The sequence below is a fragment of the Pseudonaja textilis genome, chromosome 3 (genome assembly GCF_049901715.1).
Source record: "Pseudonaja textilis isolate UNSWEBS1 chromosome 3, rPseTex1.2, whole genome shotgun sequence".
Taxonomy (NCBI): Eukaryota; Metazoa; Chordata; class Lepidosauria; order Squamata; family Elapidae; genus Pseudonaja; species Pseudonaja textilis.
In genome coordinates, this window is record NC_141992.1 from 3,811,394 (window position 1) to 3,831,739 (window position 20,346).

Consider the following 20,346-nt stretch of genomic DNA (forward strand, 5'->3'; position numbering starts at 1 on the left):
CTCAGCCCCCTCCCGCCATCCCGGGTCAAACACAACTCTGACGCGGCCCTCAATGAGAACGAGCTTGGCACCCCTGCACTAAACGAATGGTTGTTAAGTCCAGGACTAACTGCAGTCGCTTTGCATGAGGATGGCGCCAGGCGTTATTTGGTTTGATAATCAGCCGGGTTGAGAAGAAAGCTGGCCTTGATCTTTCCAGCTGCCACTCTGTCCATGCCCTCCATGCCTGCAAGGGGGAGCTAATCCCCGGGAAGGTGACAGATGGTTTCCATGGTTACTTTCCTAAAACCTTCCTCAAGGCGGACGCTGAAGATGATCTTACAGACGACCCTCTTTGCAAAGCACACAACAGGCAGAAGGACTTTGGGACGGAGGCTCCAGACTACGGAGAGTATGAAGGTCACCTTCAATCCCAGAAGCTCCACGGGGGACTTTGAGCCAGCAGTTGAAAACCGTGAAAGCCACTGAATGACATTGGGCTAATCACCAGGAGACAGTGAGTTCTAGTTCCTCTTTAGCCATGAAAGCCACTGAATGACATTGGACTAATCACCAGGGGACAGGGAGTTCTAGTTCTGCCTAAGCCTGAAAGCCACAGAATTGGGCTAATCACCAGGAGACAGTGAGCTCTAGTTCCTCTTTAGCCACAAAAGCCACTGAATGACATTGGACTAATCACCAGGAGACAGGGAGTTCTAGTTGCTCTTTAGCCATGAAAGCCACTGAATGACATTGGACTAATCACCAGGAGACAGGGAGTTCTAGTTCCTCTTTAGCCATGAAAGCCACTGAATGACATTGGACTAATCACCAGGAGACAGGGAGTTCTAGTTCTGCCTAAGCCATGAAAGCCACAGAATTGGGCTAATCACCAGGAGACAGTGAGTTCTAGTTCTGCCTAAGCCATGAAAGCCACAGAATTGGGCTAATCACCAGGAGACAGGGAGTTCTAGTTCTGCCTAAGCCATGAAAGCCACTTAATGACATTGGACTAATCACCAGGAGACAGTGAGTTCTAGTTCTGCCCAAGCCATGAAAGCCACAGAATTGGGCTAATCACCAGGAGACAGTGAGTTCTAGTTCCTCTTTAGCCACGAAAGCCACTGAATGACATTGGACTAATCACCAGGGGACAGTGAGTTCTAGTTCTGCCTAAGCCATGAAAGCCACAGAATTGGGCTAATCACCAGGAGACAGGGAGTTCTAGTTCTGCCTAAGCCATGAAAGCCACTTAATGACATTGGACTAATCACCAGGAGACAGGGAGTTCTAGTTCCTCTTTAGCCATGAAAGCCACTAAATTACATTGGACTAATCACCAGGAGACAGGGAGTTCTAGTTCTGCCTAAGCCATGAAAGCTACAGAATTGGGCTAATCACCAGGAGACAGGGAGTTCTAGTTCCTCTTTAGCCACGAAAGCCACTGAATGACATTGGACTAATCACCAGGAGACAGGGAGTTCTAGTTCCTCTTTAGCCACGAAAGCCACTGAATGACATTGGGCTAATCGCCAGGAGACAGGGAGTTCTAGTTCCTCTTTAGCCACGAAAGCCACTGAATGACATTGGGCTAATCACCAGGAGACAGGGAGTTCTAGTTCCTCTTTAGCCACGAAAGCCACTGAATGACATTGGACTAATCACTAGGAGATAGTGAGTTCTAGTTCTGCCTAAGCCACGAAAGCCACAGAACGACATTGGGCTAATCACCAGGAGACAGTGAGTTCTAGTTCCTCTTTAGCCACGAAAGCCACTGAATGACATTGGACTAATCGCCAGGAGATAGTGAGTTCTAGTTCCTGTTTAGCCACGAAAGCCACTGAATGACATTGGGCTAATCACCAAGAGACAGCGAGTTCTAGTTCCTCTTTAGCCACGAAAGCCACTGAATGACATTGGGCTAATCACCAGGAGACAGCGAGTTCTAGTTCCTCTTTAGCCACGAAAGCCACTGAATGACATTGGGCTAATCGCCAGGAGACAGGGAGTTCTAGTTCTTCTTTAGCCACGAAAGCCACTGAATGACATTGGACTAATCGCCAGGAGACAGGGAGTTCTAGTTCCTCTTTAGCCACGAAAGCCACTGAATGACATTGGACTAATCGCCAGGACAGGGAGTTCTAGTTCCTCTTTAGCCACGAAAGCCACTGAATGACATTGGACTAATCGCCAGGAGACAGGGAGTTCTAGTTCCTCTTTAGCCACGAAAGCCACTGAATGACATTGGACTAATCGCCAGGAGACAGGGAGTTCTAGTTCCTCTTTAGCCACGAAAGCCACTGAATGACATTGGGCTAATCACCAGGAGACAGTGAGTTCTAGTTCCTCTTTAGCCATGAAAGCCACAGAATTGGGCTAATCACCAGGAGACAGCGAGTTCTAGTCCCCACCATCGGCATTAAAGCGACTGGGTGACTTTGGGAGACTCACCAGGAGACGGGAAGTTCTAGTTTCATGCCTTAGGCACGAAAGAAGGCTGGTTGACTTTAGGCCAGTTCATCTCTCTCAGCTGAACCCTCCTCACAGGGTTGTTGTTATGGGAAAAAGAGGAGGAGGAGAGGTGCGCTGGATATGTTCGCTGCCTTGAGTGACTTGTAAAAATAATAAAAGGTGGGATAGAAATAAAATAATAAGCGAGCAATGTCGCACCGTGACTCCAAGTCACAATGAAACACCCCATTGGGGTACATCAACCCATCCTTCACCCCACATGGATCTGCTCAATATCCTGGGACTTCCTACTTTTCCCAAAGACTAAGAGTGGGCTGGCTAGTTGAATTGCCAGCGAGAGAATTTTATAGTATTTATTCACCCTTGGAAGCTTTCAGATGGGTGGCATTCCCCAGCCAGCAAGAATTCCCAACTCCCAGAATTCCCCAGCCAGCAAGAATTCCCAACTCCCAGAATTCCCCAGCTAGCAAGAATTCCCAACTCCCAGAATTCCCCAGCCAGCAAGAATTCCCAACTCCCAGAATTCCCCAGCTAGCAAGAATTCCCAAAATTCCCCAGCTAGCAAGAATTCCCAACTCCCAGAATTCCCCAGCTAGCAAGAATTCTCAACTCCCAGAATTCCCCAGCTAGCAAGAATTCTCAACTCCCAGAATTCCAGCAAGAATTCCCAACTCCCAGAATTCCCCAGCCAGCAAGAATTCCCAACTCCCAGAATTCCCCAGCTAGCAAGAATTCCCAACTCCCAGAATTCCCCAGCTGGCAAGAATTCCCCAGCTAGCAAGAATTCTCAACTCCCAGAATTCCCCAGCCAACAAGAATTCCCAACTCCCAGAATTCCCCAGCTAGCAAGAATTCCCAACTCCCAGAATTCCCCAGCTAGCAAGAATTCCCAACTCCCAGAATTCCCCAGCTAGCAAGAATTCTCAACTCCCAGAATTCCCCAGCCAGCAAGAATTCCCAACTCCCAGAATTCCCCAGCCAGCAAGAATTCCCAACTCCCAGAATTCCCCAGCTAGCAAGAATTCTCAACTCCCAGAATTCCCCAGCCAGCAAGAATTCTCAACTCCCAGAATTCCCCAGCTAGCAAGAATTCTCAACTCCCAGAATTCTGCAGCGGCCATTAAGTGTGAAAAATGATCATAAGTCACTTTTTTTTTTCTGTGCCATTATAACTTCGGTCACCAAATGAATGATTGTAAGCTGTACCTGTTCCGATTTTGTTTGTTAATATTTTTATCTGATGTGTTTCTATGATTGACAATTTTAATGCTTTTTTTAAAAAAAAATGCTGGAAGCCTCCTGGAATCGCGGGATAAGAGACGGGCAGCAAATAATCATAATCTTTTTAACAACCTGAAAATCCCTTTGCAGAGTGGAGTCAGGGCAACTGAATGGAACTAGCAGAGCATTTATCGGCCGGATGCCCTTCCCATTGCCAATGTGGAGTTTTGTTCAGCAGATATATTCTCAGTGTGCCCAGAGAAATATCCGCCTCTACGTAGGATGGAACTCACAACCTCCTGACTATGAGGGGAGATGGCTCCACCTCCCCGCCACTGCAATGCTCCTACGGGCAGCAAATCAATTTCATAAAATAAATTTGTTTTTGAGAGACTGCAGAGCGAGGTTCGTTGTTCATTTTATTGTGTGTGGTTTTTTGTTTTTTTTTAAGGCAACAACTAAGTGCAACCTGTAATGGAGACACCGGTCAGGTGACAGGAAGCCATTTTCCAGGTGGAATTGGGCACCGAGGTGACAACATGGCCTACCAGCAGAACCAGTTCGATTGAGCCATCTTTGGGGATGTAGACATGTGTGGTTGTGTTGTGTTTGAAGATGAGGTGGTGGTGATAGGCTCAGAGATCTCTCCTCACTAAAGCAGTTCTTTGAACAAGCCTCTCAACTCCCCAAAACAACAGTCGGCGGCTGGCAGCCTCGGCCCAAATACCGCCCGTTAGCTGTTAAATCACCTCAGTCTTTCCAAGTTCTCGTTTCAGTATCTCCATATTCCATGAATTTGGGGCAAGGGTGAGGAAACTTAAGGGGGTTGGAAGTGAAGAAAAGGGCGACAGTTTGCTAGATCACATCGCCACCAAAATTTGGGCGGCACGTAACAAAGCTCCTCGTACGGGAGGGCCGTTCATTTCCGCGATCAATTGGAAGGATCTGAAAACGCGGGACAAGAAAGATATTGGCGGTTGACCTACCCTCCTGCAGCTCGATCACCTTTCGTTACAAATTGGGTTTGAGATTAAACCTGGTTAACCGTCCTGATACGGACCGAAACTTCAACTGAGGTTCTGGCATTGAACCTCACTGCTTTTGAAAACGGTTCTAGACTTTTAAACACCGCGGATTCTTGGGACTACACAGCAGAGTACAAATTTGCGTCCCGGATGGATCGAACGTAAATGCCGGAGGGAGAAAGAGAAAAAGGCTAGAGGCTGAAAGAAAAATGGGGTGCCCTTTTTTTCTCTTTGGTTTTTATAGGACGGGGAGCAAAACCGGCGGGCCGGGGCAGAAAATCACTGCAGAAAAGGCCAAACTCTGCTCCACATCTGGATAAGCGTCAAGACGCCAGGAAAGAGATGCGGAATCTTGGCAGTCGTCACATGAACATATCGTCATAGTCCGGAGGGCGAAGGTGGTCGGGATTAGGCCTGAAAGAGGAATGAAAAATGCTTTATTGTCTTGGGGGGGGGGGGATCTCCAAACCTCGCCACTTTTAGGTTTGTGGACTTCAACTCCCAGAATTCCCCAGCCCAACTGTGCTGAAATACAGACCAGGAAGTAGCAGAGCTACTCTGGGGTGGCCCCCACACAATATGGAACAGGCTGCCCTCAATGGGAACCGTGATTCGTCTTGTATGGCAACTCCAGAAGACAATAAACGTTGTACTTTAGAAGGGAATGTGCGTAGCTCATATTGGGTTGAACAATGGCACCCTTGGTGCTCTCTGGTTTTCGTGCAGACGTTTCATGACCCAACTAGGGAACATCATCAGTCCTGTTTATGCAAACACTGAGCAATTCACTCCCTTCTAGCACTGATGACGTTCCTTAGCTGGGTCATAAAACGTCTGCAAGAAAACCACCAAGCTCAGAGAGCACCAAGGACCCTACAGTCCTCCCTCCTCCCCTTCCTCCTCCTCTCTGCAAACCCTTCTAGCACTGATGATGTTACCTAGTTTGGTAGTGAAAGGTCTGCAAGAAAACAACAAGCTGAGAGAGCCCCAAGGGGACCCCACAGTCATTATCATAATAGTAGTTGTCATCGTCCTTCTCCTCCTCCCAAACCCGACTTTCTTTTAGCATTGATGGTGTTACCTAGCTTGGTAGTGAAACGTCTCCATGAAAACAATGAAGCTCAAAGAGCACTAAAGACTCAGTTCTCTTCCTCCTCATCTCCACAATCCTCATTTTCTCCTACCACTGATGATGTTAACCAGCTTGGTAATGAAAGGTGTGCAAGAAAACAATCAAGCTCAGATAATATATAATTATAAATACAATTATTTGATATCTATAGCCTATCTAAGCAACTGGCTCTGTGTGGCTCACAGATCAGAAACACGTACGTTTTGCCTTCAAAATATTTTTTCATTTTGCTTATGTTTTAGAATACTTTTTTTGTTGGCTTACTTTATTTATTGTGACGAGATGGGCTGCTATAGAACTTGGGAGGAATTAATAAAATAAATAAAACATTTGACTTTTACGATTGGATCCGGCTTTGCTTTTAACGTTTTGCCTTTCTTTTTCCTTTAAACGTTTTTTTAAATACTTTTTTAAAAAAGCTTTTGGCTTTCTAAATATGGACAAGACCTTTGACTGATATGGTCAGGATTTTCAGGCCTTGATGAATTTATTGCAATTTCTACGTTTTCCCAGTTAATATGGTTTAAGGAAGTGTTGGTGTCGTGCCCCCATCGGAGTCTGAATCTGAGGAGGAAGACGAACAGCTGACAGGGAGTGGGAGTGTGGCTCCGTTGGCTGTGGAGGAAACTGGGGAAGGGCGAAGTCCGGCTGGGCAGAGCAGGGGAGAGGTAGAACAAGGGAGAGGGGAATTCAGAGGAAGACCCAGGCCCGCCCCATCTTCATCTTAGGGCATGCAGGGAGGAACGGAGAAGGGAGCAATGTGGGTTGCATGGCTTACGGGGGAGGAAAGGGCCCTGATTCCCTTCATTAGCCACACCTGGGAAAAGAGTTTATAAAAGATGTATGCTGAGTGCGGCAGCTGCTGGGAACAAACTGTTAGTTTATCTTGTGTTGACTTTGGTTATCTGCGTTCCTGGCATCCTCCCAATCGAGTTGAATTACTGCCGTTTCTTCATGTCTGGAATTCCTTTTCTTGCCCTGCCGGATTAGTTACCTCAGTTTGGCTTGATTGGACTTTAAGTTACGGTTTGTGTTTACCTTGTTTTGGACTTAATTTTCTGCAGTTAAAGGCTCTTCCTGGGAGAGTTTTTCTCCAGCCAAAAGTAACCAGGACATTGGGGGAAAAGTTGGAGCTAATAAAGGGACTCTTATTGATTAGATTGTGTTGTTTTTGTGCATTGCCCCTTTGGGTCATCACAGTTTTTTTAACTGATGGTTTTAGCACAGAGATGGTCGATGGGAGGAGCAGGAGGAAAACGCAGTCAGATAAAGACATAATCCTAGAATAAAATCCCAGCGTTGTGTTTACGTAAGATGCTTAACTCAGTTATGCAGCTAATCTCGGGCCATCTGGATGAGCAGGGTTGAAACTGGCTAAGCCGCAAAACTACCAGAATCCATCGAAATTAAACCAAGGCCAAGATTAAACTGTGGCACATATTACGCGCATCAATTACAGCACCTGAGGTAAAATGTTAATACAGGTTAGCCTTCGACGTACGGACGTAATCGAGCCCAGAATTTCTGTTGCTAAAACAAGACAGTTGTTAAGTGAGTTTTGCCTCATTTTACGATCTTTCGCACCACCGTTGTTAAGTGAATCACTACCTTGGTTAAGTTGGTCACAAGGCTGTTAAGCGAATCGGGCTTCCCCGTTGAATTTGTTCGTCAGACGGTTGCAAAAGGGGATCATGTGACGTCCGGCACATTACGCCCGTCATAAATACGAGTCAGTAGCCTGAATTCTGATCCCGTGACCACAGGGAGGCTGCAAATGGTCTTAAGTCTGAAAAACGGTCCTAAGTCACTTCGTTCGGTGCCATTGTATCTTTGGTCACTAAATGAACCGTTTTAAGTCAAGGACTACCTTGTATTCTTCTTTTGATCCCCATGGGCACATTCCCCAATTTGAGGTAAAATTTAGATCCGGTAGTCCTCGACTTACGACCGATTGCTTAGTGGCATTTCCAAGTTACGACGGACTACTCGTTGAGCGACCGTTTCAAGTTTCGCCCCTCAATGGGTTGTTAAATTCTCAACAAATGCAGAAGGAGGACATTTTGAAAAAATCCCACTTTTCAGCAGTTCAACGCAAAAGGATTTCCACAATACTTACCTAGGCCGGTGGGCCCCTGGGGGTCCAAACGGGTCAAACCGGGCCCCTGGAGGAACAGAACCAGGGGGAAGTCTGCTGGGGAGCCCAGAAGAGGGGTCCAGGACAGGATTTCGAAATCCCGATCGAAGCGGATCGAAGATCATTCCTCCACCCCGGCCTCTGAGGAAGAGAATCAACAGTGAATTAAGAGTTAGTTTGCTCTTGTGGTTAATGCGCCGGATTAAGAAACCAGGAGATGGTGAATTCTAGTCCTATCTTATACAAAAAAGCCAGCTGGGTGAGTTTGGGCCAATCGCCAGGAGACTGGGAGTTCTAGTCCTGCTTTAGCCATGAAAGGTAACTAGGTGACTTTGGGGCAATCACTGGGAGACTGGGAGTTCTAGTCCTTTCTTAGATATAAAAGCCGGCTGGGTGAGTGTGAGCCAATCACTGGGAGACTGGGAGTTCTAGTCCTTTCTTAAGACATAAAAGCCAGCTGGGTGAGTGTGAGCCAATCACTGGGAGACTGGGAGTTCTAGTCCTTTCTTAGACATAAAAGCTGGCTGGGTGAGTGTGAGCCAATCACTGGGAGACTGGGAGTTCTAGTCCTTTCTTAAGACATAAAAGCCGGCTGGGTGAGTGTGAGCCAATCACTGGGAGACTGGGAGTTCTAGTCCTTTCTTAGACATAAAAGCCGGCTGGGTGAGTGTGAGCCAATCACTGGGAGACTGGGAGTTCTAGTCCTGCCTCATGCAGGAAAGCTGGCTGGTGATTTGCAGCCAATCACTGGGAGACTGGGAGTTCTAGTCCTTTCTTAGACATAAAAGCCGGCTGGGTGAGTGTGAGCCAATCACTGGGAGACTGGGAGTTCTAGTCCTTTCTTAGACATAAAAGCCGGCTGGGTGAGTGCGAGCCAATCACTGGGAGACTGGGAGTTCTAGTCCTTTCTTAGACATAAAAGCCGGCTGGGTGAGTGTGAGCCAATCACTGGGAGACTGGGAGTTCTAGTCCTTTCTTAGACATAAAAGCCGGCTGGGTGAGTGTGAGCCAATCACTGGGAGACTGGGAGTTCTAGTCCTTTCTTAAGACATAAAAGCCGGCTGGGTGAGTGTGAGCCAATCACTGGGAGACTGGGAGTTCTAGTCCTTTCTTAGACATAAAAGCCGGCTGGGTGAGTGTGAGCCAATCACTGGGAGACTGGGAGTTCTAGTCCTTTCTTAGACATAAAAGCCGGCTGGGTGAGTGTGAGCCAATCACTGGGAGACTGGGAGTTCTAGTCCTTTCTTAAGACATAAAAGCCGGCTGGGTGAGTGTGAGCCAATCACTGGGAGACTGGGAGTTCTAGTCCTTTCTTAGACATAAAAGCCGGCTGGGTGAGTGTGAGCCAATCACTGGGAGACTGGGAGTTCTAGTCCTTTCTTAGACATAAAGCCGGCTGGGTGAGTGCGAGCCAATCACTGGGAGACTGGGAGTTCTAGTCCTGCCTCATGCAGGAAAGCTGGCTGGTGATTTGCAGCCAATCACTGGGAGACTGGGAGTTCTAGTCCTTTCTTAGACATAAAAGCCGGCTGGGTGAGTGTGAGCCAATCACTGGGAGACTGGGAGTTCTAGTCCTTTCTTAGACATAAAAGCCGGCTGGGTGAGTGTGAGCCAATCACTGGGAGACTGGGAGTTCTAGTCCTTTCTTAGACATAAAAGCCGGCTGGGTGAGTGTGAGCCAATCACTGGGAGACTGGGAGTTCTAGTCCTTTCTTAAGACATAAAAGCCGGCTGGGTGAGTGTGAGCCAATCACTGGGAGACTGGGAGTTCTAGTCCTTTCTTAGACATAAAAGCCGGCTGGGTGAGTGTGAGCCAATCACTGGGAGACTGGGAGTTCTAGTCCTTTCTTAGACATAAAAGCCGGCTGGGTGAGTGCGAGCCAATCACTGGGAGACTGGGAGTTCTAGTCCTTTCTTAGACATAAAAGCCGGCTGGGTGAGTGTGAGCCAATCACTGGGAGACTGGGAGTTCTAGTCCTTTCTTAGACATAAAAGCCGGCTGGGTGAGTGTGAGCCAATCACTGGGAGACTGGGAGTTCTAGTCCTTTCTTAAGACATAAAAGCCGGCTGGGTGAGTGTGAGCCAATCACTGGGAGACTGGGAGTTCTAGTCCTTTCTTAGACATAAAAGCCGGCTGGGTGAGTGTGAGCCAATCACTGGGAGACTGGGAGTTCTAGTCCTTTCTTAGACATAAAAGCCGGCTGGGTGAGTGTGAGCCAATCACTGGGAGACTGGGAGTTCTAGTCCTTTCTTAAGACATAAAAGCCGGCTGGGTGAGTGTGAGCCAATCACTGGGAGACTGGGAGTTCTAGTCCTTTCTTAGACATAAAAGCCGGCTGGGTGAGTGTGAGCCAATCACTGGGAGACTGGGAGTTCTAGTCCTTTCTTAGACATAAAAGCCGGCTGGGTGAGTGCGAGCCAATCACTGGGAGACTGGGAGTTCTAGTCCTGCCTCATGCAGGAAAGCTGGCTGGTGATTTGCAGCCAATCACTGGGAGACTGGGAGTTCTAGTCCTTTCTTAGACATAAAAGCCGGCTGGGTGAGTGTGAGCCAATCACTGGGAGACTGGGAGTTCTAGTCCTTTCTTAGACATAAAAGCCGGCTGGGTGAGTGCGAGCCAATCACTGGGAGACTGGGAGTTCTAGTCCTGCCTCATGCAGGAAAGCTGGCTGGTGATTTGCAGCCAATCACTGGGAGACTGGGAGTTCTAGTCCCATCTTAGGCACGAAAGCTGGCTGGGTGACTTTGGGCCCATTGCCAGGAGACTGGGAGTTGTAGTCATGTCTTAAGACATAAAAGCCATCTGGGTCAATTATTCCCTCTCAGCCCAACCCACCTCACAAGGTTGCTGTTGTGGGGAAAATAGGACAAAGAAAGAATATTGGGTATATTCACCCTCTCCAGTTATCTATAAAGGCAATAAAGGTGAGATATCAAAATCTAATTAAAATTTAAAAAATGCAAATCTGGTCAATTGATGGGTTGGTAGGTCCTCTGCCCAAGGAAGCGTCTAGCTACCTGAGGCATTCTGGGAACTGAAGTCTTCAAAGTCGTTTAAGGTTGAGAAACAACCGTGGATGAATTGTAAAAAAGGCAACCCACGAAATGAGGGATCGACTTACGCCAAAGGATCCAGATCTTGTCTGCCGATATTGAACGGATTGAGCGGATCTGGCCTGAAAGAGAACTCATTTTCATTACAGTATCAGAGAACGGATCTAAGGGACCCCGGAACAGGCGAAATGGGGACCCTCCTGGGGACATAGCGGGCGTCCCATCATTCTATAGTCCTCAGTGAGGTCCACAGATCCACAAACCGGGTGCGGTCAAGCCCACCAAAGCCCAAGGCACTCACCAGTTGGGCTGCCGGCTGCCGTGAGGATGCTGAGGTGGGATCCAGAGAGGGTCGTGGTCAGGGGGATTGGGCGGCGAGGGGTTCCTCTCCCGTTTGGGCTCTTTCTCCTTGGCGCCGGTTGGCCTCTTTGAGGTTTCAAACGGGGAGAGTATGTGATGGACAATCTGGTTCTGTAACTCCTCCACGTTCCGATATACCCTGTAAAAAGGGGCAAGGAATCACTGGATGCCAGGAATCATGTACACGCGGTCCTCGATTTACCACCGTTTTCTTGCACTTATGACCACTGGCACATCCCTGTGGTCACGTGATCAAAAGTCAGGCACTTGGCAACTGACTTGGCTCTGGGTGGCTTTGGGCCAATCTCCAGGAGACAGAGAGTTCTAGTTCTAAGATAAACATGAAAGCCATCTGAGTGACCTTGGACTGATCACCAGGAGAGAGTGAGTTCTAGTCCTGACATAAATGTGAAAGCCATCTGGATGACTTTGGACCAATCACCAGGAGACAAGGAGTTCTAGATCTAAGATAAACATGAAAGTTATCTGGATGACTTTGAGCCGATCAACAGGAGACAGGGAGTTCTAGTTCTAAGATAAATATGAAAGTCATCTGGGCGACTTTGGATTGATCCCCAGGAAGATAAGAGAGTTCTAGTCCCACCTTAGGCATGAAAACTGTCTGGATGACTTTGGGCTGGTCAATAGGAGACAGAGAGTTCTAGTCCTGACATAAAAATGAAAGTCATCTGGATGACTTTGGAACAATCACCAGGAGACAGGGAGTTCTAGATCTAAGATAAACATGAAAGCTATCTGGATGACTTTGAGCCGATCAACAGGAGACAGGGAGTTCTAGTTCTAAGATAAATATGAAAGTCATCTGGGCGACTTTGGGCCAATCACCAGGAGACAAAGAGTTCTAGTCCTGACATAAACATGAAAGCTACCTGGATGACTTTGGGCTGATCAATAGGAGACAGAGAGTTCTAGTTCCATGATAAATATGAAAGCAATCTGGGTGGCTTTGGGCCAATCACCAGGAAACAGAGAGTTCTAGTCCTGACGTAAACATGAAAGCTACCTGGATGACTTTGGGCCAATCAACAGGAGACAGAGAGTTCTAGTTCTAAGATAAATATGAAAGCAATCTGGGTGGCTTTGGGCCAATCACCAGGAGACAGGGAGTTCTAGTTCTAAGATAAATATAAAAGTCATCTGGATGACTTTGGGCCAATCACCAGGAGACAAAGAGTTCTAGTCCTGTCATAAACATGAAAGCTATCTGGATGACTTTGGGACGATCACCAGGAGATAGAGAGTTCTAGTCTCCCCTTAGGCATGAAAGCCAGATGGGTGACTTTGGGTCGGTCCCTCTCTCTCAGCCCAACCCACCTCACAGGGTTGTTGTTGCAGGGAAAATGGGAGGAGGAAGGATTACTAGGTACGTTTGCTGCTTTGAGTCATTTATAAAAATAAAAGGTGTGATATATTGATCCATACATAAACATTAATAAATTCCAGGCTTGCACTGTACAGATCCCAGCAACCCAGGCCTCTGTGTACGAATGGTCCCCTGCATTTTATGCCACCCCAACCCTTTTTATAACCCCTCCTTAAATAAGTGGAAAGAACTTCAATTACTTGTCAAAATCTGCCAGATGTTCTGGATCCACAAAGTCGGTCACTTTCAAGGTCAGATCGGCCACTTTCTGGGTTTTGGGATCCTGGATGGAGAAGGGCAGAAAACAACGGTGAAGCATAAAGCTAGAACTTAACCCTCCGTAGGATGTCCTTAAAAAACAAAAACTTTTCCCAAAAGACTTTATTTCTTGGTTTCTGTTTCCTTTGCAAACTATCCAAGAGAAGAAGCGATGAAGTTCGTTGGAGGAATTACAGGGTCAGAAGGGACCTTGGAGGTCTTCTAGTCCAACCCCCAGCTCAAGCAAAAGACCCTATACTATTTCAGACAAATGGCTGTGTCCAGTCTCTTCTTAAAAACCTCCAGTGATCAAGCACCCACAACTTCTGGTGGCAAGCAGTTCCACTGGTTCATTATGAGAAAGTTTCTCCTTACTTCCAGGTTGCTTCTCTCCTTGATGAGTTTCCATCCGTTGCTTCTTGCTCTCAGGTCCTTTGGGGAAATAATTTGACTCCCTCTTCTCTTTGGCAGCCCCTCAAATATTGGAAGACCGCTATCTTATCACCCCAAATCCTTCTTTTATCTAGACTGCCATATTTTACCCAATACCTGCAAACGACCGCAGGCAAACTTATCTCACTGCACATGCGCGTGCCTTACAGCTGACTTTCGGCAGGTTTGAGGCCTTTTTCAGCCTCCCAGAGGCTTGAGGACGGCTTCTGCAGGCTTTACAGGCCAAAAAACTAGGCCTGTTTCATCACTTCCTGTTTTTTCCGAAAATACCAGAAGTGACGAAACGGGCCTAGTTTTCGGCCTGCAATACCTGCAGAAGCCTTCCTCAAGCCTCTGGGAGGCCGAAAAAGGCCTCCACCTGGCCGAAAATTAGCTGTGAAGCGCAGTGCAGGTAAGGGGGCAGTGGGTGGGTAGGGATTACACATGCATGCGCGGGGCGGCATTGCGTTCTGGGTGTTGGCACGTGAGCACAAGCGTGCGCACAATTTTTGGCACGGGAGCCCCAAAAGATTAACCGCCACCGGTATAGGGTCACCTGCTTGAGCAGGGGGTCAGACAAGACGACCTCCAAGGTCCCTTCCAATTCTGGTATTCTGTTCTGCTCTGTTCTCCGAAGCACCAGAGAGCAGGACAAGAAATAATGGATGGAAAACTTACCAAGGAGAGATCCAATCTTGAATTAAGGAGCCATTTCCCGACAGTGAGGACGTTTAATCAGTGGAACAACTTCCGTCCAGGAATTGTGGGGACCATTTTTGCGGTAAAGGGGGACCTTTTTGAAAATGAAACAAACCCAAAGGACAGCTTTCTGAAATGACGGAAGGCGTGGCCACTGTAAACCATGATGTATGTGAGATCACTTATCCGACCTGTCCATTGCACTTAATTGTACCCTTCACTGGATAGATAACAACATCCCTCAATTTTGACAATTTTAAGGTGGGTGGACTTCAGCTCCCAGAAGTCTCTAACTACCCCTGCCAGCTCTGCTGCGGAATTCTGGCAGGTGAAGTCCACCCCATTTTTAAAACTATGAAGGTTGAGACATGTTGGTGTGGTGGCCCACCAGTAGACTCGGACAGTGAGGAGGTTGGGGAGGAACCTGGGCCAGTCCTGGAGTCTGGGGAAGGTTCTGATGAGGCCTCTGCGTCGGACACGTAGATGGGGCCAGGGCCCACCAACAGTTATCAGCTGCCTTCGGAGTCAGAGATCAGTGGGGAAGAAGAACAGCTGGAGCCTGTTCCCAGTGTGCGCACGCACAGAGCTGCCAGAGGAAGGGAACAGCTAAGGAACAAGGGTCGAGTCGGGAGTAAAGGCTCAGGTGGACGGTGAATAACCCCTCCCCTAGGGAATAAAAGAGGAGCGAAAGGGGAGTGGGATTTGCAGGAGACAATTAGTTCAATTCATTAGGGTGAAGATCTGTGCCTGACTTCTTGCCAAGTCATTGCTGCTACAGCGTGGCGTTTGGAAGCTATCGGCCTGGCAACTCTCCACGCCTGATCAAGGTCTGTGGTTGTAAATCACTCTTGAAAGGCTGTTTGCCAGGACGTTGCTGGATGCGGAGGAGAGAAATTCACATTAGCCTAAATAAAAGGGGTCGGCTTCGTGATTTTGGGAAGCTTGGGTCAGAACAGTTGGGTGTCTCTCGGACCCAAAACATTTGCTGGGCTTTGAGAGAACAATGGGGTGACCTGGTAGAGGGGGGTACTCCCAGACCCATGGCTCGCCCCCTTCCAGCTTCTCCTCTGAGTTCAAAAGAGACCAAATTCTTTATGGCAGGCAATGTCCAGTCCATAAGACTTTGACTGCTCTGGGTTTTCATCTCTATCCTTCGGGAGAAGAATTAAATGCAAAGTTTTCTTCTCCTTTTGGGGAGCCCGAATCAGTGCCCCCGCCCCCCAAAAGCAGCCTCACCATGACGTTGAGAATGATGCTGTTGTCCATCAAAATGGCCTTCACCAGCAGGTCGTGGGAATCGTCCTTCAGTCGGTAGCGCAGAGTGTAGAGTTCCTTGTCCGCGTTCCAGCCGGCAGGAAGCATTTCCGACTTCCTCTCGTTGGCGGCCGCCTGCAGGAAGACCCCCCAGGCAGGGGGTACAGTTAAACGTGGAATCCTTGGTGCTCTCTGAGCTGGGTTGCTTTCTTGTAGACGTTTCATGACCCAGCTAGGGAATATCATCAGTGCTAGAAGGGAGGGAGAGGAGGAGAAGGAAGGAAGGAAGGAAGGAAGGAAGGAAGGAAGGAAGGAAGGAAGGAAGGAAGGAAGGAAGGAAGGAAGGAAGGAAGGCAGGCAGGCTGTAGGATCCCTCTGACCTTGGATATTTTCTTGCAGATGTTTCATGACCCAACTAGGGAACATCATCAGTGCTAGAAGGGAGGGAGAGGAGGGGGGAAGGAAGGAAGGAAGGAAGGAAGGAAGGAAGGAAGGAAGGAAGACTGTGGGGTCCTCTGACCTTGGATATTTTCTTGCAGATGTTTCATGACCCACTAGGGAACATCATCAGTGCTAGAAAGAGGAAGGAAGGAAGGAAGGAAGGAAGGAAGGAAGGAAGGAAGGAAGGAAGGAAGGAAGGAAGGAAGGAAGGAAGGAGAAGGAAGACTGTGGGGTCCCTCTGACCTTGGATATTTTCTTGCAGATGTTTCATGACCCAACTAGGGAACATCATCAGTGCTAGAAGGGAGGGAGAGGAGGAGGAAGGAAGGAAGGAAGGAAGGAAGGAAGGAAGGAAGGAAGGAAGGAAGGAAGGAAGGAAGGAAGGAAGGAAGACTGTGGGGTCCTTGGTGCTCTCTGACCTTGGATATTTTCTTGCAGATGTTTCATGACCCAACTAGGGAACATCATCAGTGCTAGAAGGAGAGGGAGGAGAAGAGAAGGAAGGAAGGAAGGAAGGAAGGAGGAAGGAAGGAAGGAAGGAAGTCCTCTGGGTCCCTCTGACCTTGGATATTTTCTTGCAGATGTTTCATGACCCAGCTAGGTAATATTGGGGATAAAGGGGGGTTTTATGGAGAGGAGGAGGAGAACAATGACTGTGGGATCCTTGGTGCTCCCTGAGCTGGGTTGCTTTTTTGCAGACGTTTCATGACCCAGCTAGGTAACATCATCAGTGCTAGAAGGGAGTGGGGTTTGTGGAGAGGAAGAGGAGGGCTCTTGGGTCCTCGGTGCTCTCTGAACCAGGTTTTTTTTCCTTGCAGACTTCTCATGACCCAACTAGGTAATGTCATCAGTGCTAAAAGGAAGTTGAGTTTGCTCTCTGGTTATACAAACAATGGTAAATAACAGTTTATATGAAAAAATAAAATAAAATAATTGAAATAACTAAAATAATACATAAAATAAAATAATACATGATAAAATAAAATATATACAATAAATAAAATAATAGATAAAATAGATAAAATAATAGATGAAATAAGTAAAACAAAATAATAGATAAAATAAAGTAGATAAAATAAATAAAACAAAACTGAGAAATGAACAACCCAGGAGAGGGACCTCATGCCACCTACCCTTCACAGCTCCGAGTTTAAATGCCCGTTTGCTGTATGTCATCTTTATTTTCTGCCCTGATTTCCTACATACAGGCAGCCCTCGACTTACAACGGTTCGTTTAGTGGCCATTCAAAGTTACAACGGCATTGGAAAAAGCGAGTTGTGACCGTTTTTCACACCTACAAACCCCGGCAGCAATCCCCCATGGTCACGGGATCAAAATTCGGACCCTGTCAAGAGTCTGAACCCGAGGAGGAATGGGCCCCGATTCCCTTCGTTAGCCACAGCTGAGAAGAGAGTTGATAAAAAAGGCAGGCTGATGGAAGAAAACGTGACTTTATCCTGGGTTGTCGTGACTTATCTCTGTTCCTGGCATCTTCCCAACCGTGCGAGTTTTGCCACGCTTTCAAGCCTGAAATTCTTGTTCCTGCCCTGCCAAACCAATTACTTCATTTTTGGCTTGTTTGGACTTTAAGTTACAGTTTGTGTTGACCACGTTTTGGACTGAATTCTCTGCAGTCAAAGAGTGAGGATCCAAAGGGGCGTGGCACAACAGCACAAAAGTCACAAAAGTAGGTAAAGTCCCTTTAATTCCTCCAACTTGGCCCCCAATGTCCAATTATCATCGGCTGGAGAAAAAACTCTCCCGAGAACAGTTTTTTAAAGGGAAGAAATTCAGTCCAAACCCAAAGTACATATAAATTATCCATAAAAACCAACACAAACCACAGCTGCAGCAATGAACAAGACAGGGCAGGATAAGGAATTACAGACTTCAAAAGATAACAAAACACACACAGCTGGGAGAACGCCAGAACTCAGATAAGACTTGACAAACCAAATTAATTCACGCTTTGCTTTCAGCAAGGTGGTATTCGCAAACGCCCTTTTTATATCCTGTTTTCCCAGCTGCAGCTAATGAAGGGGATCAAGGCCCTTTTCTCCCTCGTAAGCCATGTTGCTCCCTTATCTGTTCCTCCCTGTGTGGCCTAGGATGCAGAGCGCCTGGGACTGGGTCTTTCTTTGAATGGCCAGCTGGCCTGTACCCTTCCCCCATTTCCTCCACAGCCCCCAGAGCCACACTCCCACTCCCTGTCAGTTGCTCAACCTCCCCCTCAGAATCAGATTCCAACAGGGGCATGACACAAAGGCTGTTCCTGGGAGTTTTTTCTCCAGCCAGAACAAAGGTGGTATTCAGCAGGTTCTGACCAGTTCTGGAGAAGTGGCAGCGGAAATTTTGAGTAGTTCGGAGAACCGGCAAATCCCACTTCGGACTGAAGATTTTACAATATCCTTCCCCTGCCATGTCCACCAAGCCAGGCCCACAGAACCAGTAGTAAAAAATTTTTTTTGAATCCCACCACTGAGGCGGAAGGGAAGCTGGACATTTGGGGCAAAGTTGGAGATAGTAAAGGGACTCTTCTTGCTTATTTGACTGTGGCCTTCGCGCCACGCCCGCTTGGATCCTCACGTAACAAATGTCTCACTCAACAACGTATGTTTGGGGGCTCAACTGCAGTCGTAGGTCGAGGACTACCTCTATCCTTCCCATTAAAAGCAACGCACGAGGTGTTTTGGAGCACTCAAAAGGTAGTTTTTTAGCAAATGGGTTCGCGTCGCTGATTTCGGGCTCCAGGCCAGCCTCAAACCCATTTGGGCAAATTCTCCTCGCCTCCATTAGGCCCCCTGTTATGAATTATTATTATTATTATTATTATTATTATTATTATATATTATTATTATTATTATTATTATTATTATTATTATTTTGCAGTGCTGTAAATTTTCTTTCAGGTGGTTTACCCTTTAGAAAACTTTGTGCAATGTTTACATAGATTTTATGTAGACAAGGCTGCTGTGTGTGTCTTTGTCCCTTTAAAATATCTGGAGTTCAACTCCCAGAATTCTGGGAGTTGAAGTCCAGACGTCTTAAAGCAGCAACCTATGAGAAACTTCCAACCGGGGCTTTTCAAACTCCGTCATTCTCTAAGACTTCAATTCCCACAATCCTTCAGCCAGCAATGCATTCTGGGAATTGAAGTTTTAGAACCAGCATTTTTCCAACCTCCGCCACTAGGTGTGGACTTCAACTCCCAGCGTCCCACAGCCAGCAATGCATTCTGGGAGCTGAAGTCCGGTCCTCTTAAAGGTGCCAACGTTGAGAAACAAGAACCCAGATTTGTTTGAGTTCCTGAGTAGTTTGAGTCTTACCTATCATCTTATGTCTTGGGAACTGGATTGATTGACTGATTGATTGATTGATTGATTAATTTACATGCTGCCGATGCCCCTAATAGGGCAACCACTGGATGCCAGGTAGAGGGATACATTTATTAATAAATAACAAATCAATGTCCTAATTTAATAAGTAAAAATATTTATTAAAAAGGGAGGCATGAATTTTATATTATTATTATTGCTATTATTGCTATTATTGCTATTATTATTATTATTATTATTATTATTTTCAAAAATTCAAAACAACGTACTCCATTCCATCCCCCCCCCAAAACTTTCCACCCCGTCTAGTCTCCCCTTACCGCCCCACCTCTTAAAGCAGGAAAAAGGGGCGACCGCAATAATCGAGGGCCGCTTTCGCAAAACAAAGGCGCGGATCAGGCTGCAAAAGGCAGGAGTTGCAACCGGGCGCCCGCGCGGAGCCCGAAGCCGCCCGCCGGCCTCCTCCTGCAAAAAGCCCCTTTCTTTCCGGCCTGCGCATTGCACCGGACGGATCTCGGCCTGCAAAGCGGGGTGGGGGTGGAGGATAGAAGTGTGTTGCGTGTCTGGTGTTGTGTGTGTGTGTGTGAGGCTTACCTGGTCCCCGGTGCCCAGGCAGCGGTAGTCGCGCGTAATGAGCTTCCAATGCACGAAGCAAAGCAAGGCGTCCTGCCCGCAATCCACCTCGGGCGCCACCGAGTTGTACAGCAGCTCCAAGCCGGCCATGGTGCCTCCTCCTCCGCCACCGCCTCCTGCAACAAGAAGCGCTCGGGGAAGGAAGACGAGAGACCCGCCTCCCCCGGCCGGGAAAGCGAAAGTAGCCGACGCGGGGAAGCGCCCGCCCGGCTCCGCCTCCCGCTTTGCCCTGGGAGCGATCAGCTGGGCTGCTCCGTTTCGTCCCTCCCCACCCCCGAGGTTGGCAGAGCCCATCCTCCGCAGCCCGGCCGGGGAGGATGGGCTGGAGGTACTAATACCGCTCTATAAAGCCTTAGTAAGGCCACACCTGGAGTCCTGCATCCAGTGGCGGATTAAGGCTCACGGGTGCCCTAAGCACTGACAAATCTTGGCGCTCCACTCCTTTGGGCATACAAGATTTATTATTATTATTATTATTTTTACAAATCTTCATTTTTATTATTTTTCTTTCTCAACTTTGGGGTGCCTCCT

General features: G+C 47.7%; 1 protein-coding gene across 1 annotated transcript; it reads right to left on the reverse strand.

The window, feature by feature from the left end:
- Window positions 1–4,074: 4,074 nt before the first annotated feature.
- PSMF1 (proteasome inhibitor subunit 1) lies at window positions 4,075–19,938 on the reverse strand. The gene is made up of 7 exons (XM_026721272.2): window positions 19,777–19,938; window positions 15,388–15,540; window positions 12,963–13,045; window positions 11,320–11,517; window positions 11,087–11,140; window positions 7,946–8,104; window positions 4,075–5,111 (listed from the first exon to the last, which is right to left on the reverse strand). Exons 1-7 carry the CDS (start codon window positions 19,903–19,905, stop codon window positions 5,060–5,062), a joined length of 828 nt encoding a protein of 275 aa, XP_026577057.2. The 5' UTR covers window positions 19,906–19,938; the 3' UTR covers window positions 4,075–5,059.
- Window positions 19,939–20,346: the final 408 nt, after the last annotated feature.